The 15,657-nt window shown below is 41.5% G+C and overlaps 1 protein-coding gene across 1 annotated transcript in view; it reads right to left on the bottom strand.

Annotated features, from left to right (window-relative positions):
- abca3b (ATP-binding cassette, sub-family A (ABC1), member 3b) overlaps nucleotides 1–15,642 on the bottom strand; it is a 50,857-nt gene extending 35,215 nt beyond the window's left edge. The window contains exons 1-5 of the mRNA XM_029123006.2: nucleotides 15,376–15,642; nucleotides 11,332–11,418; nucleotides 6,616–6,871; nucleotides 2,172–2,299; nucleotides 1,360–1,525 (exon numbers count right to left, since the gene is read on the bottom strand). Of these exons, the coding sequence (XP_028978839.2) occupies nucleotides 1,360–1,525; nucleotides 2,172–2,299; nucleotides 6,616–6,871; nucleotides 11,332–11,385 (604 nt within the window). The 5' untranslated portion in view covers nucleotides 11,386–11,418; nucleotides 15,376–15,642. The remainder of the gene's footprint in view (nucleotides 1–1,359; nucleotides 1,526–2,171; nucleotides 2,300–6,615; nucleotides 6,872–11,331; nucleotides 11,419–15,375) is intronic.
- Between the last annotated feature and the right edge of the window lie 15 nt (nucleotides 15,643–15,657).

Raw genomic sequence — 15,657 nt, forward strand, 5'->3', positions numbered from 1 at the left:
CCTGTGTTCCAATAGCACGTTCTGTTTGCTAATCCAAGTTAATAATTATAAAAGGCTAATTGATCATTAGAAAACCATTTTGCATTTATGTCAGCACAGGTGAAAACTGAAGCAATAACTGGAATTCTTTATACTAGTTGAGTATCTGGAGCATCAGCAATTGTGGGTTTGATCACAAGCTTAAAAGTTGCCAGAAACAAAGAACTTTCTTCGCAAAATTCATCAGACTATTCTTGTTCTGAAGAATTAAGGCTATTCCATGGAAGAGGCCCCGGTGCACAAATGACCAAGAGGACAAACACATTAGTTAGAGAAACAGAAGCCTCACAGGTCCTCAACTGGCAGCTTCATTAAATAGTACCCGCAAATCACCAGTCTCAACGTGAACAGTGAAGAGGCAAGTCCAGGATGCTGGCAAAGTCGCTAATGAGAAGCCATATCTCAGACAGGCCAATAAAAAGAAAAGATTAAGATGGGCAAAAGAACACAGACATTGAACAAAGGAAGAACTCTGCCTAAAAGGCCAGCATCACAAAGCTTCAAATACTCAACTAATTTAAAGGCCAGTTTTATTGCTTCTTTAATCAGCACAACAATTTTCAGCGGGGCTAACATAAACTTGGGGCTAAGGTCCATTAGGGCACTAAAAGGGAAATGTTGCAAAAATTTTTGCAACTGAAAACCAGAAATGTTAGGTCCCTGTTTCGGAACATGGCCACTAAATTTAAGACCAAAGACAATAAACAAGGCTCCATTTTAGGAACTGTTTTGAGCACTATTTCAAGAAATGGAAATGGGTTAACGCCAATCTGTGGAAAATAGTGTTTCGGTCAGAAAGGAAGTTGGAGTAAGAGTGTAACAGTAGATAAAAGGACTCAGACAAACATTGAGTGTCTATGTGATTAAGAGACAGCGTTGCCATGGGAGCAGTGATGAAAGATATAAGAGCTGTGCAAATAGCTAAAGCTCTCCCATTGACTGTGGAATTCATGTACACAACCAGATAATGAAGGACCACTTGACTCTGGCAGTTGGTTAAATGTACCAGTGAAGGAGGACACACTTTGACACTATAAATGTGATATGTCACTTAACAGACACGTTTACGCAAAGGGAGTTCCCTTTTGTTCGAAAGGTGTTTGCTTGTCGTGCTTCTGCCAACTAGGGACATCTTGTATACTCACAGAACCCGGGATGGCTGGTCATCACTGAACACTGATGAGGTCATTCAAGTGCAGGAGTCATCATCCTCACCGCTGCTTTCTCATATGTGTGCCGATGCAGGGAATTGTGTGTGTGTGTGTGTGTGTGTTTGCATTCATGCAAGGTGTTTGTGTGTTGTGTGTGTTGTGTGCTCACCGGGGGTTCCTCCCTGGCGATCGTACTGTTCCCTGGGCCCAGGCATTTGGAAGAGGGGGAAAAGGTTCAGGGTGTGCCAGTCAAAGTCATTGTTGACATTGAGCTCAGATTTCTCCTTGTCTGGTGCGTTACGGGGACTATAGCTGAACCGCAGGTGGTAGCTGACCTACACCGCATAGAAGAAGAGGTGGTTTAATAATGAAACAAATGGTATAATAAAACTCAGAAGTTTGAAAGTCTACAAATAAGGAATAATGTAAAGAAATTGTAATGGTCATATATGTATAATTAACTCTAACTACAATATTAACTCATTATTGTAATAATTCCCCCACAAAAACTGTGAGGTGGCATCAAAAACTCCTAATAAGATGGAAGTAGAACCATATGTTTTGTTAATGGTAAGGAAATACCATTCATTTTCAGAACTGCCCTCCAGATCTTTTTGAAGGGCGAATGTAGCCCCAGGTCTAAAATAGTTTGAAACCCCTAATCTACCACTAAGGGCCGCATAAAGCTCAATTAATGGTTACATTTTTGTATTATTTTTACAACATGCAGAATGTAGTTTAGCGTCAATCACACTTTTAGGTTTTAAATGGAGGCTGTTGCACCTCTTTTAATATAAACTCTGGGACTATTGCTTTTCTGTTGAACATTTCCACCCATATAGAGAACCCCTTTTGACTGCAGAGCATTCTTCCCCTTCTGGTCTGCATGTCATCAACAATGAATAAACCTACTAAGAAAGAAACACTTAATTGGTCTTTACCACAGACATAAATTCAGTTTGAATAGACTAGTAGACAAACCTGCATGGGCAGCGGCTCATCATAATGGGTGAAGGGGTGCTCAAACACCACAGCAGCCAGAACCTTCCGGGACAGAGGGTCTTTTCTTACAAAATCCTCAAACTGCCCCTCCGTCTCAAACCCACGCACTGTTGGGGCAGGCAAAGAAAAAAAGATAGAATGCGATACAGAGAGAAAGGTGTCATTTGAAATAAGAAAATCTCAACTGCTCTACAAATTCAAAATGAAAATATAATTCTAAACATTTCTAGAAACAAAACATTACTGAGTGTTTGTATTTTCAAGCATGGCAGCTGCGTCAAGGTATGCTAAACAACAGGTTTTTCAAAAGAAGAAGGATGCAGACAAGCACAGGCACAATCCTAAAGGAAAACCTTCTTCAGTTTGCTTCACACCAGACAGTGTGAGATTAATTCACCTTTCAGAGTTACCAAGGCTGTATTCACACTCTAACTCTACAATAATGTAACAGAAATTTTCGCAAGATTGCCATTGACTCATTAGCTAGTTACTAACTCAGCCACAATAGCTAGCTAGATCTTTGGGGAACATATTACATTTTGCATCGCTATTACCTTTTGGTTCATAAGAATTTTAAAGATATAATATCACTATTTACAACTTAATATTAGATGGTTTTTACCCCAAAAATAGTATATGGGCCTGTAAACTATGATTCGGTTTCCTTTAAACAGCCATTGCAAACATGAGGTAATTTAAGCCACCGCTAGCAGAAAAATTAATGGAAGCAAGGAGACCAGAATCCAAAAGAGCATGACTTTCACTGGCTGAAGACAAAACAAATGTCCCAAAAGAAACAGGAACGGAAGATATCTGCATTACAGGTCTGGCCGAGCATCACCAGGGAAGGTCTCTGGTCATTGCTCAGTCATTAAATGCAAAATATCTGCTACCATGTACTAACTAAAGTTTTTACAGATTATTGTAATTTGTCCAATTATCTAAATTCCTATGCATTGAGGGTTGGTTTCCCAGACACAAGCCTAGTCCTGAACTTAAAAATCAAATATCATCAGCATCTCAGTAAAATATTAGCAGTGTCAGAGTAAAATACCACCACATCACAAAAAAAAATCCCCAACGTCAAAGAAAAATATCCCTATCATCACAGAAAATAACATCACAGTTAAAAACCAACGCAACTTTCCATCTAAATTGTATTCACGTTCTAATGTGTCATTCTGTATGCATGACATTCTAGTCCTGCCTCCTAGCCGCTCCTTTCCCCCTTCACCTCCTCTCACAATATCAATTATTCATGTCGATCTCATCTAAGTGGGTTATTGGATGAGCGCGTGTCCTGTGGGACCTGACTGACAGGCTACGGGTGGGCTGCCCAACCTGCCTGTCTCCTGGTTTTCCTTCTATTCCCTAATTCACACAGTGCCGAGACGGCCGTGCCTGGTTTACATGCTCCCTTAGGATTGAGTAGCCATTTGAGGAGGAGACGGTATTCCCAGGTCAACATAAGCTCTGGTACGTGAGCATCAGCATGTGACAAGTTAAAGGGAAGTGGCCCAGGCGATACTACATGTCTTCACACACTGAAGGAAGAAGGCCTAAAGATAAAACGTTTGTGTCTCTGCGATTCCGATGCATACCAGAAAATGTTTAAAACATATTTTGAAACTGAATTAAGAAATAAGATCATTACAACTCGAATTTGTGTGTGAATCCATAGCATTTTTTAAATGGTACTACACGTACAAACAAAATCTATTCATACTGCATAGATGAGCCTATATTTGCAATAGTGTCAAGGTTGTCGCAAAGGCTTTAGAACAACTAAAATGCATTAACAACAGGCTTTGGAATTACTAAAAGTCCTTCTATAACAGGGTTTATGACCAATATAGGGCATTTTTTAAGCATTTGTATATCTAAAATATGAAGAGACACATGATACAGCAACATCTACCCCTAATGCCCATTGCAGACAGGAAATACAAAGCTAAATACATGTCACAGGAAGAGACATTTGACCTAAAGTGGCACTGGGACAAGAGTGTGATTCATTCTAGTAATTACATGAACGTGGGCCCGGGTTTCAAGGGAAAGAAGGCCAGAAACAGTACTGTGGGCCGGCTTTCAGATTCTCAGGGTTTTCTTGGCCCATAGACGTAGCATTACCCAAAAACATAGACTCTCAGAGATATTAACTTACAGTAAATTATAATACAGTTATTCATCCAATTCATCATTCAACTAAATCTACAACTGGGTTACCCAAGCTATACTGTTTGATTTGCATTAGGGTGTTTTTTCAGTTTAGCATCCATAAGATAACACTCCACCCCTTGGACACAGAAACCTGTCTCGACAAGCAGACAGATAGAGGTCCTTTATCTCTCTCTGATATGGCCTCACCAGCTCACCATGCATTCAAACTAGCGCAAGTGAGGTTGTTCCTTGTAACAAAATGAAATGCTTTCTTATCCAGCAGAGGATCATCTTCTGTTCGGGAGGATTTAGTCCCAGACAACAGCATCATCATCATAGCCAGCATCATCCACTCCCATCTAAACCATTGATTACAGTTTACATCCATCAACATCGCCCTTCCCAAAGCCATTAGTTCCCCTGTCGTCCTCAACATCTCCGCCACCTGGTCAGAACTGTAATGGCATCAACCACAGCTCAATCAGGTGGATACACAGATCAAGGAAGGTCCCTTCAGCACGTTATTATCAGGCAGACAGCAGCCTCTTCTCGCCACCCGACTACATCCATTCTCTCCTCAGCCCTTCTACATTTCCTCCACCCAAGGGCGTAGGAGCCGGGGGTGACGGAGGGGACATGTCCAGCCCAATATTAGAAACGGGTTAAAGTGCCCCACCCCAATAATGTTGTTTTGTATAATACTTTTATTTTGAAAAAAATGACGCTTTGGAACTTGTCACGTCTCCGTGTGACCGAATTCAATTCTCATTCATTCTTTCATGACGAGCAGTGTGTGAAGGCTAGTTAAGTGGATTACTGTAGCTATAAGTTTTGTTTTCACAGTAAGTACAACGTGCATAAACGTCAATACATTTTCATAGCCATAGAATGAATGAACATGATCAAATATAAGTTTCTTCTGGCTAAAGAAAAGTTATCTTTATTTTCAAGTTGAATCCAACAAATGTTACAGTACTAGTAGCTTGCTTGCTAGATAACACTGAGTAGTTTCTATGGCTGTGTGAAAAAGTGATAGTGAATGATTTGCACAATCTCTGTCTTAGTCTTCACCATAGGGTCTGCAAGTACAGTAGCCAGCTAAGTAATGGACAAGCCACCACAAGTCAAGAATGGAGTGTAGGTAGCTCAGGTTCTTGGTAACAATCGCCATACAACAGCTGGCAATTAATTTTCTTCAGTTTAGATGTTTTGAATTTGAATCATCTAGATATAGCTATCTGCGTTCAATATATTAAGAATTTGGTTTATGCTATGTATGATCATGGCAGGAAAGTGACAGACATGAACAAACAGGCACAAACCTGTTTGTTCATGATCTGAGGTTGATCTGTCATCATCTGTCATCATGTAAATAAATCAGTCATTGAATAGGATCTCTGATAAAAGGATAGTAGCTGAATTTAGGATTGTACTGTATGTGTTTACTTTATGCAGAAGAGAGGCTGTCATTACAATAACACTGGTCAGATAGGTAGGCAAAGCGTGGGGGAGAGGCCACAAACCAACTAGTCCTGTCATTTTAAGCCAAAATGGGGGTCAACCTAGGACAAATTGCAACTGAAGCAAACTCAACTGATTTTGTATCCTCAATATGCCTTGAGTAAGGAAAAAAAACAAACAAAGAATCCTATTAGGGGAAAGTTTTGAAAAATACGTAAATAGCCTATTCATTATTTTCCTCATGTGAATAGGCTAACATTTTTAACCTTTAGATATCACCATGAAAATTACTGAGTTGATTACTTACATTAAGACAAAAAAAAAACGTTTTTTGAAAGTTTTTGGTAACATGAGCAAACGGTGCATAATAATGTAGTGCTAATTTGCATAAATACCACAGCATATCTAAACATTGGATATAGCCAGGTGAAAATGTCTTATAGAATCATGTCCAGTTATTTTACGCCAAAATTCCCAAGATCTGGTCCTCTGTAGTGAGTCAAGGAAGAACACAAAGAAGCCTCACATGTGGAACATCAAGGCTACAAAAGAACGGCCTAGACATATGTAAGCATATCTTGTTCTTACACTCAATTCTGGGAATGCCAACTCCAGAGCATGTCTTCATCTAACGTAGGCATGGACAAAGTGACTAAACTAGAAGTGGATTCTAGAAGTGGAAAAACCAGTACAACTACACATTAAATAGACATTCTGGTGAATACATTAACACTCACACTGTAGTCAAATGTGCCCCCCCCGCCAATATCAAAGTCACTCCTCCGCCCATGCCTCCACGCACCTGTACTGATGACGGAGCCCAGGCTGCGCTGCACATCCTCTGCCACACGCCGCACCACGCTAGCGTTGCCGGGGACGTAGGCCAGCTCGTAGTGCCTGAGGTACAGCGGGTAGGGCAGCACGTCAGCAGAGAAGCTCTCGTAGAGCGTGGCATTGGGGTAGTCTTTGAAGGGCACGCGCTGGCGCAAAACGATGAGGATCCCAGCGAAAAGCAACGGCAGGGCGATTTCCACAAGGGTCACCAGGATCTGACGCTTCTGTGGAGGTGGAGAGTTTAATGAACTGGGAGAATTCAGGGAATCGAGAAGTACTTCTGTGAAGCGGAGGGAAACAGTGTAGAAGAGCAACACCAAGGTGCTTGAAAGGAAAAGAAGAGGATGCATGAAAGGAAGGAAGGAGAGATGGGAATTTGTAGATCGTTTGACCGAGATGTCCATGCAAAGATGAAGAAAGGTCACAGAACAGCACAGAAAGACTTTTGAAAGAAGAAAGAATAACATACCACAACTTCCCTAGTTTAAACTAACTCACAAGCCCACTTTGTTTATGAATCAACTCATATTTGAGCTTAAGATGCTCTTAAGGCAGACCTGGGCAAGTTAAGGCCCCTTGAGTCATTCTGTCCGGCCGGCGATACATCCAAACCTTTAAAAAGAATACAAAATAAAAATACTTGACGAGGTCCGCAGACTGCGTTACTTTATTTACTGCTGTGTATTTATTTTATTTCAAATTTAAAGCCCCGTGGCACTCCCAGTAATAAGAACAGCAGTATCATACGGTCTGTTTCAAATTCTTTTAATTTGAAACATGCTATTTATGTTGCCAGCACCACAATCCACGCGCGGAAGTTCTAATTTGTTCATACTATATGCAATTGATGGCTGGCGATCTCTGCAAATGAACCTGTGTAAGAAAAGTGGATAACAAAAGCAGGGTATTTAAAAAAATAATGGACAGGAAAATATTTATTTGCAGATGTTGCAGGTAAAGCAACTTGCTTAATATGTAAAGCACAGTTTTTAAAGAGTACAATTTGCAGAGGCACTTCCAGAGCAAGCATGCAGTCAAATATGAAAAACTGTTACCCGATGCTAAAATTAACAAACCCAAGCACTGATCCAGCATCACTGATGAACATCTTACAGCAGTACCGCACCCAGATTCAACAGATATGACTCCTGACTTCACCCCACATGTCAACTCCCATATGAGGCTCTCCTGTTCATATTGAGTGAGTGGCCCTAGAAGTTGATTTCATGGGTCTGGGCTGCTGGAATAGCTGTCGTTAAAAGCATGTAGTACAAAGAATATCCTGTATGAAGTTATATAACGGCAATTATACAAAATCTTGTGATTTCACAGGTTTATGGCTGTACTATTAACTATTGTTAACAATATACCTTGTGTAATATAGCCTACTCAGCCTGATGGGACCGTTCCGCTTTGTGTTTTCTGTTTGTTGTTGGCTTGTCATGTCCTTGTATGGTCTTTCCTTTTCTCGTTTCAGTTAGTTGGTCTATTCAGTCTCCACCGGTTTCTGTTCTCCTTGTCTGTGTATTTAGTTCAGCCATTTTCTCCCTGTCCTTGTTGGTCATTGTATTTGTATGGGTCTTGGTTTGCGTTCCTGATTCCTGATGATATTTTGTAGTGCACGGCCCTCAGTTCTTGTTTTTCCTGTTTGTTCATTAAACACCCTTCAACTCTGCGCTAGCCTTCGTCTCCCTCCATGGATCGTGACAGAATGACCGACCAAACCCAATAGAGGCAGCAGAGGTGGACGGTAGGGGAACTCCTCGAACTCCTCAGATTCCAACTCAGAGGAGGAGGACCCCTACCGTCACCCACAATATAGCACTGGCTACCCCAGTGGCCAGCGACAACCAAGGTGACGCCAACGTCTGCAACGAGCCGCCCTGAGGCCTTCCAGCCGGTTCCTGCTCTCCCTGCACCGGAGCCTCCTCTGCCGGCTCCGGCTCCTGATTCCCTGCCGGGCCCTGGTCGGTGCACCACGGGAGAGCCTCCACCTGTTCCTGGTGGAGGCTCCCCTGTGGTGGTGGGGGGGGGGGGGTCCTGATGGGACCATTCCATTTTGTGTTTTCTGTTTGTCCTTGGTTTGTCATGTCCTTGTATGGTCTTTCCTGTTCTCGTTTCAGTTAATCTGTCTATTCCTTTCACCCGTGTTTAGCCCCCAACTGTTTCTGTTCTCCTTGTTAGTCAGTATTTAGTTCAGCCATTTTCTCCCTGTCCTTGTCGGTCATTGTTTGTACGTGTCCCGGTTTGTGTTCATCACTCTCTTTCACTGACCCCCCCCTGCTCTAAGGTAATCGAAAGTAATTCTGTTATCAAGAGAAAAATGCATTTTCTCTCTGGGCCGCAGTTCCACTGGTAAGAGGATTGGGCTCACTGGTTCAAACTTAAATCTAACTGTTCCAAATATGTTTAAGAACCTCTGCTTATTGGCTAAAATGGAGTAATATCCTCTAACACATTGGAAGTTGCTCGGTCTATAAATAAGCAAATCTCTTTATATTGTACTGTAATGTACATTCCCAAAGTTTCAAAATAAAATTGTGAGTCACATTAACACATTAGTAAACCATGAATGAAAGGTTTTTCTTTTACCTTTTACAATGATTTACAACCCTGTTTCCAAAAAAGTTGCGATGAGTCTGCATCAAGTTGGGACTGGGGCCATATGGCCTCAGGGGATACTTCACAGCCAGTTGCAAAAGTGATGAGCTTTATAGTTTCAGTTAGTGTCTAATGCCGAGTCTGCATCAACAATAGTCTCAAACAGGAAGGCAAATATAGGATCAGTTTTCCCTTTTAGATCTTAATGCAGTCCAACCATAGTTACAACTAGCCGGATTCGGCTAATTATTAGAATCAGATGGGCTATATTATGGTTTGAGTGAAAACAAAACGCTAACTCTCCAAGAGTAGGCTTGGACAGCACTGTCATTAGGAATACACTAACATGGCCGTGGGGGACCTGATCTTATTTCACTCACACTGCAACAAATGTAGAATTTTTACATTGGTCCATGTTAACCTTTAGAAAGCAGTTGCCTCAAGGTTCAACTATGTTTGCTGCACGGCTGGCATGATCAAAGCCAAGACAAATAGACACTTCCTGCATTTCCTGTCCGGTCACAATGAAGTTGCCTAGCAACCACAAATGGAACAGCTGGAGTGTGGGTTAAGGTTGAGCCACAATTTTAAAGAGATCCAGAAAACAGGGAATTGGAGCAGCTACACACACACACACACACTTTGTTGTGGAAGACGTGCTAGAACACACATACGCACAGACATTGAACTTTAGGTGTGATGATCCTCAATTTGTGGATTCAAAAAAGTTGTGGTGTGTTTTTCAGTGTGCAAGAAGTTAAGGAATGGCACTGTAGAAATTGTACCACTGAGTTAGGGATCTAAGGCCTGATATCAAAATCATACTCTGAACCATGTTTTGAGGCTGAAGAGTTTCTATCACATTAAACTTGACATATTTATAAGCCCCTATTGTTCTAGAATAGGATATATACTGTATTATAATATAGGTAAAAAAGGTTAAAAAATAAACTTTAAGCAGGAAAAAATGACAGAACTGTATTTAGTGGTGAAACAATAAACCTTTCTATCCAATTTTCCATCAGAAAATAAGTATTGCAGTCCAGTGTGTTTCACCATCTACAATTGTAATGCTGCATTAAGCTTGGTAATAGGATATAAATTGTATCTTTTAGAGCCTGTAATAAACAACCCAGCTCCTGAAGATCCTCATGATTGGGAGGATTTCACATTAACGGACCTACCTTGCAGTTCTCCAGAAAAGGGGATGACAACCCAGGTCCTAAAGTCAGACTAATGTCAGGTCCCCAGTGTCCATGTAATCTAAAGAGCTAAACTAATCATTGGTCAGCACTACTCTGACTACTACCCAGGATTAGTGAAAATATAGAGCTTCCATAGGTGGATGTCCATCGCATATACTGTACCCATCACACATTTCTCATAGTCATGTAAAGGCTGGCTCTTCAAAACCTCGATACTGTAGGCCTCTCAATCTACCACACAATGGAACCTAGTTGTAAAAATCGGTTGTAGAAGTGGGTTGCCAAATATAACGCATCAACATATCAAGTGGAAAACAACAGACGGCTGATAATATTTCTTCCAGGGAAATATAGTGAAACAGTAAACAAACAGCCAAGGCATCCACCAGATGTTCATGTCATGTGGCTAACCTCAAAATGAACTTGTCACATAACAAATCAATGTAGAAGCCGGGTTAGTGGTTGAACAGAAAGTGCAGCACATTAGCGCATTGAAATCAAGAAAATAATACTAATTATTTACACTTCTGCAGGGTCAGAGTAACCTGAAACCACAGTAGTGTACACATTTCATCCTGGGCAGTGTTAATAATTCACCTTGAATTCCGATTGGCTTAAAGCTGCGGTATGAAAATTTTTATTTACTGTTCATATTAGGTTAGTAACCAGTTATAATAGGAATAAGGTGGTTATGGTTTTAGGGGTATTTGGCAACGCCTAAAGGGCTGTATCCGGGCATTGCGATGTGTCATGCATACAACCATCTACCACACCCCCTTGTGCTTACTGCTTAAATAAACTCACAAATTAATCAAATTTATACTATAACTGTAGCCCCCTCCTGAAGATTAATTTTCATATCCCAATACACCACCCACCTGCTGAAGGTAGTTCTTCCACAGGAGCAATCCAAACTGCTGTGCAGTAGCCATTTTGAGAGGAGACAACTGAAAGACCTGAAATGGCTAAAAGAGAGGGAGAAATGTTCAGTTGGTTAATTTTATCTTGTTTGAAACTACTCCTATCCATGCAGTAGAGAACTTAGGGAAATGCAATATGGCTTGTACTTGAGCACTCCTACCAGATACTGCAAGTCCACAGAGGCTGCTGACCTCTAGATAATTTTTATTTGCCAATGCAAACACATACAGTATCTCACAAAAGTGAGTACACCCCTCACATTTCTGTAAATATTTGAATATATCTTTTCATGTGACAACACTGAAGATATGACACTTTACTACAATGTAAAGTAGTGAGTGTACAGCTTGTATAACAGTGTACATTTGCAGTCCACTCAAAATAACCACACACAGCCAGCGGTTAATGACTAAACCGCTGGTAACAAAAGTGAGTACACCCCTAAGTGAAAATGTCCAATTTGGGCCCAAAGTGTTAATATTTTGTGTGGCCACCATTATTTTCCAGCACTGCCTTAACCCTCTTGGGCATGAAGTTCACCAGAGCTTCACAGGTTGCCACTGGAGTCCTTCCACTCCACGGAGCTGGTGGATGTTAGACCTTGCGCTCCTCCACCTTCCATTTGAGGATGCCCCACAGATACTCAATAGGGTTTAGGTCTGGAGAAATGCTTGGCCAGTCAATCACCTTTTCCCTCAGCTTCTTTAGCAAGGCAGTGGTCGTCTTGGAGGTGTGTTTGGGGTCGTTGGGATACTGCCCGGCGCCCCAGTCTCTGATGGGAGGGGATCATGCTCTGCTTTAGTATGTCACAGTACATGTTGGCATTTTTGGTTCCCTCAATGAACTGTAGCTCCCCAGGGCCGTCAGCACTCATGCAGCCCCAGACCATGACACTCCCACCACCTTGCTTGACTGTAGGCAAGACACACTTGTCTTTGTACTCCTCACCTGGTTGCCGCCACACACGCTTGACACCATCTGAACCAAATACGTTTATCTTGGTCTCATCAGACCACAGGACATGGTTCCAGTAATCCATGTCCCTAGTCTGCTTGTCTTCAGCAAACGGTTTGTGGGCTTTCTTGTGCACCATCTTTAGAAGAGGTTTCCTTCTTGGACGACAGCTATGCAGACTAATTTGATGCAGTGTGCGGCGTATGGTCCGAGCACTGACAAGCTGACCCCCCACCCCTTCAACTTCTGCAACAATGCTGGCAGCACTCATACGTCTATTTCCCAAAGACAACCTCTGGATATGACACTGAGCATGTGGCCACCGTGCTGCAGCTCAGTTTCAGGGTCTTGGTAATCTTCTTATAGCCTAGGCACTCTTTATGTAGAGCAACAATTCTTTTTTTCAGATCCTCAGAGAGTTCTTTGCCATGAGGTGCCATGTTAAACTTCCAGTGACCAGTATGAGAGCGATAACACAGAATTTAAAACACCTGCTCCCCATTCACACCTGAGACCTATTAACACTAACGAGTCACATGACACCGGGGAGGGAACATGGCCTATTGGGCCCAATTTGGACATTTTCACTTAGGGGTGTACTCACTTTTGTTGCAAGCGGTTTAGACATTAATGGCTGTGTGTTGAGGTATTTTGAGGGGACAGCAAATGTACACTGTTATACAAGCTGTACACTCACTACTTTACATTGTAGCAAAATGTCATTTCTTCAGTGTTGTCAGATGAAAAGATATAATCAAATATTTAGCAAAAATGTGAGGGGTGTACTCACTTGTGAGATACTGTAAAAACAAGACACACAAAATGAGAAAACTGGGAAATTAAACTGGTTAATTCCTATTTGAAAAGGGGAAGAGTAACATGAGGAGTGAGTCTGACCGTGCAGAATAATAACTTGGAAAGTGGGTTACTAAGCTCCACGGAAGACATGTAGAAACATGTGAGCCAACTGGGATGAGAGGCTAAAAATATGCTGTTGACAATTACTCACCAAACTGGTTACAGGAAGTATTCAACGTAATATGTTTAGTGACTGTTGACCTAGCATGCGTGTGTGTTTTGGCTCTCTACAGAGTAGGTATTACAAGGGAAAAAAACATTGAATATGCAGAGCCAAAGAACATTGTGGACCAGAAACAAATCATTGTTCAGAAAAGCACTTAGAAAAATGTCACTTCCCACCAATCATGCACATACATTGCCATCCTCAAACCTTAATGGCACTTGGCGATACCTAGCCATAGCCCTTTCACACTAACTTCACCCGTTCCACTCTGATTCGGCCACTATGGTTGCTGATTAAGTACGGCTTGTCTCCACTACACATTTTCTGTTATTCTACCAAGCCTTCAAAGAAAATACTTCCCTGCAGTGAAACATGGAGAAGGTGCAGCAGTGTTTTGGGGCTGCTTCGCAGACTCTGGCACTGGGTGCCTTGAGTGCATGGCATCATGAAAAGTGAGCTGTCAAAGGTCATAGGTCTTTCAATAGGACAAAAGCACACTTCAAAATGCATCCAGGAATGGATCAAGACAAAATGCGCGACTCAAGTAGCCTGCAAGGAGTCAAGATCAAACCCAATTGAAAACCTGTGGACAGATCTAAAAACTGCATTTGGGAGGCACCCTTCAAATCTGGGAGAACTGGAGCAATTTGTACACAGTGGTCCAAACGGCCAGAACAGAGGAGAAGGAATATATAAAGTACTTGATTTTAGATATTTTAGCTAGAAGCTGAGCTATAATATATTGGGTCCAGGGTGTTCAGAAATGTCATTTGTCAATGTAATTTCTGAATACTCTGCCCTATGCTCTCCATGTGCTTGCCTGACAGTCAATTTCTTTGGCCCTGACACTCTGCCCTGTGAGATCCATGTCCTTGCCTGTCAATCTATTTCTATGGCCTTGACACTCTGCTCTGTCAGATCCATGTCCTTGCCTGTCATTCTATTTCTATGGCCCTGACCCTCTGCTCCGAAATGTATGCCCAGGCCTGTCATTCTACTTCGATGGCCCTGACAATATGCACTGAGACGTGTTTACAACAACCTTGGAGGGCAGCAATAAACTGTCTGTCCCTGAAAGACAGCAAAAGTCAAGCAACTTCCATATTATTGACCATTAGCATACAGGCTCACCACAGAGACAAAAAGTGCACACATTTTCATACTAAATTATCTTAAAAACCCAACCCTAGGCACCGTGACTAGCTAGGTTAGCTTAGTCGGGTTATGAAGAGAAGTGTGTGAAGATAACGCAGGTCCTTTGAAATCAGTCATCCTTTTTTCAGTCGCTATAAATCTGATTACATCTTTTTCTTTAGACAAAAGGCCTGCTGTTGTGATTAGCCTAAAAACATAGAGTCGCACTGAGAAAGGGTCATTTAAAAACAATCAACCTTTGTTAGTTGCCAACGGTCTGTGTGGCTCCCAGTGTCATGTGCTGATGCTCATACCAATAACAACATGCTAATAAGCTAACAAGGAAAGGAAGGTAGGAAACTGAATGGTCATATGCGGTGTAGACCTAATTTAAGATGTATTTATAATCGAAACAGCAGGGTCAGTCATCGAATGCATTTCTGATTAAATAACAGTCCCAACAGTATTTCCTTAAATACTCCGTAAAAAGCAGTTATTCGTGTAGGAATTTCTTAGATATAGAACAGCAGCTTTTTATAAATGTAATACATGTCATCCACATTTAATGACTGCTCCAGAATATAAATAATGCTTGACATTCAAGTTACGGTATTCGTCTTGATATCATGCTTTGTTTCATCGCTGTCAAGTAATTACATCAGTTTATCTTAGAAATTTCCTCGGCCTGTCTTAACGGTTATTGGGCCAACCAAATCCTTAGCTCTAACTGATTGGACAAACGAACTGTCTATTAATCCCTAAATCTGATCTATGTACCAAAGAAAATACAAAGCCCATAATAAACGATTCCTTTATGGTAGGTAATTAATACCAGTATCAGGTCTGTTTGTTTTTTTATCAATCCAAATAGGATGCAAAGCAGCATTACCTTATAAACCAAAGGTTCGGTATGTGAACTTCATGAGCGTTCCTTAGTCGGCGTATTAAAAACCCGCTTTTCTTTTTAACGATGGCATTGAATTTCCTTCATCTACCTTCAGCGAAACACCAGTGGTTGCATTAGCAAGGTTTAGACGCGTTGCGAGCCAGGGGTATTTTTTCCTCAGTATGCCAGTTACTAAGGCGATGACATTGCACCATGCATGACAGGGAAAGTCGATTTCATCGTGCGAACGCAGATACAATCGTCAATAGTCAACAAAACCAGTCA

The sequence above is a fragment of the Esox lucius genome, chromosome 11, assembly GCF_011004845.1.
Source record: "Esox lucius isolate fEsoLuc1 chromosome 11, fEsoLuc1.pri, whole genome shotgun sequence".
NCBI classification, from domain to species: domain Eukaryota; kingdom Metazoa; phylum Chordata; class Actinopteri; order Esociformes; family Esocidae; genus Esox; species Esox lucius.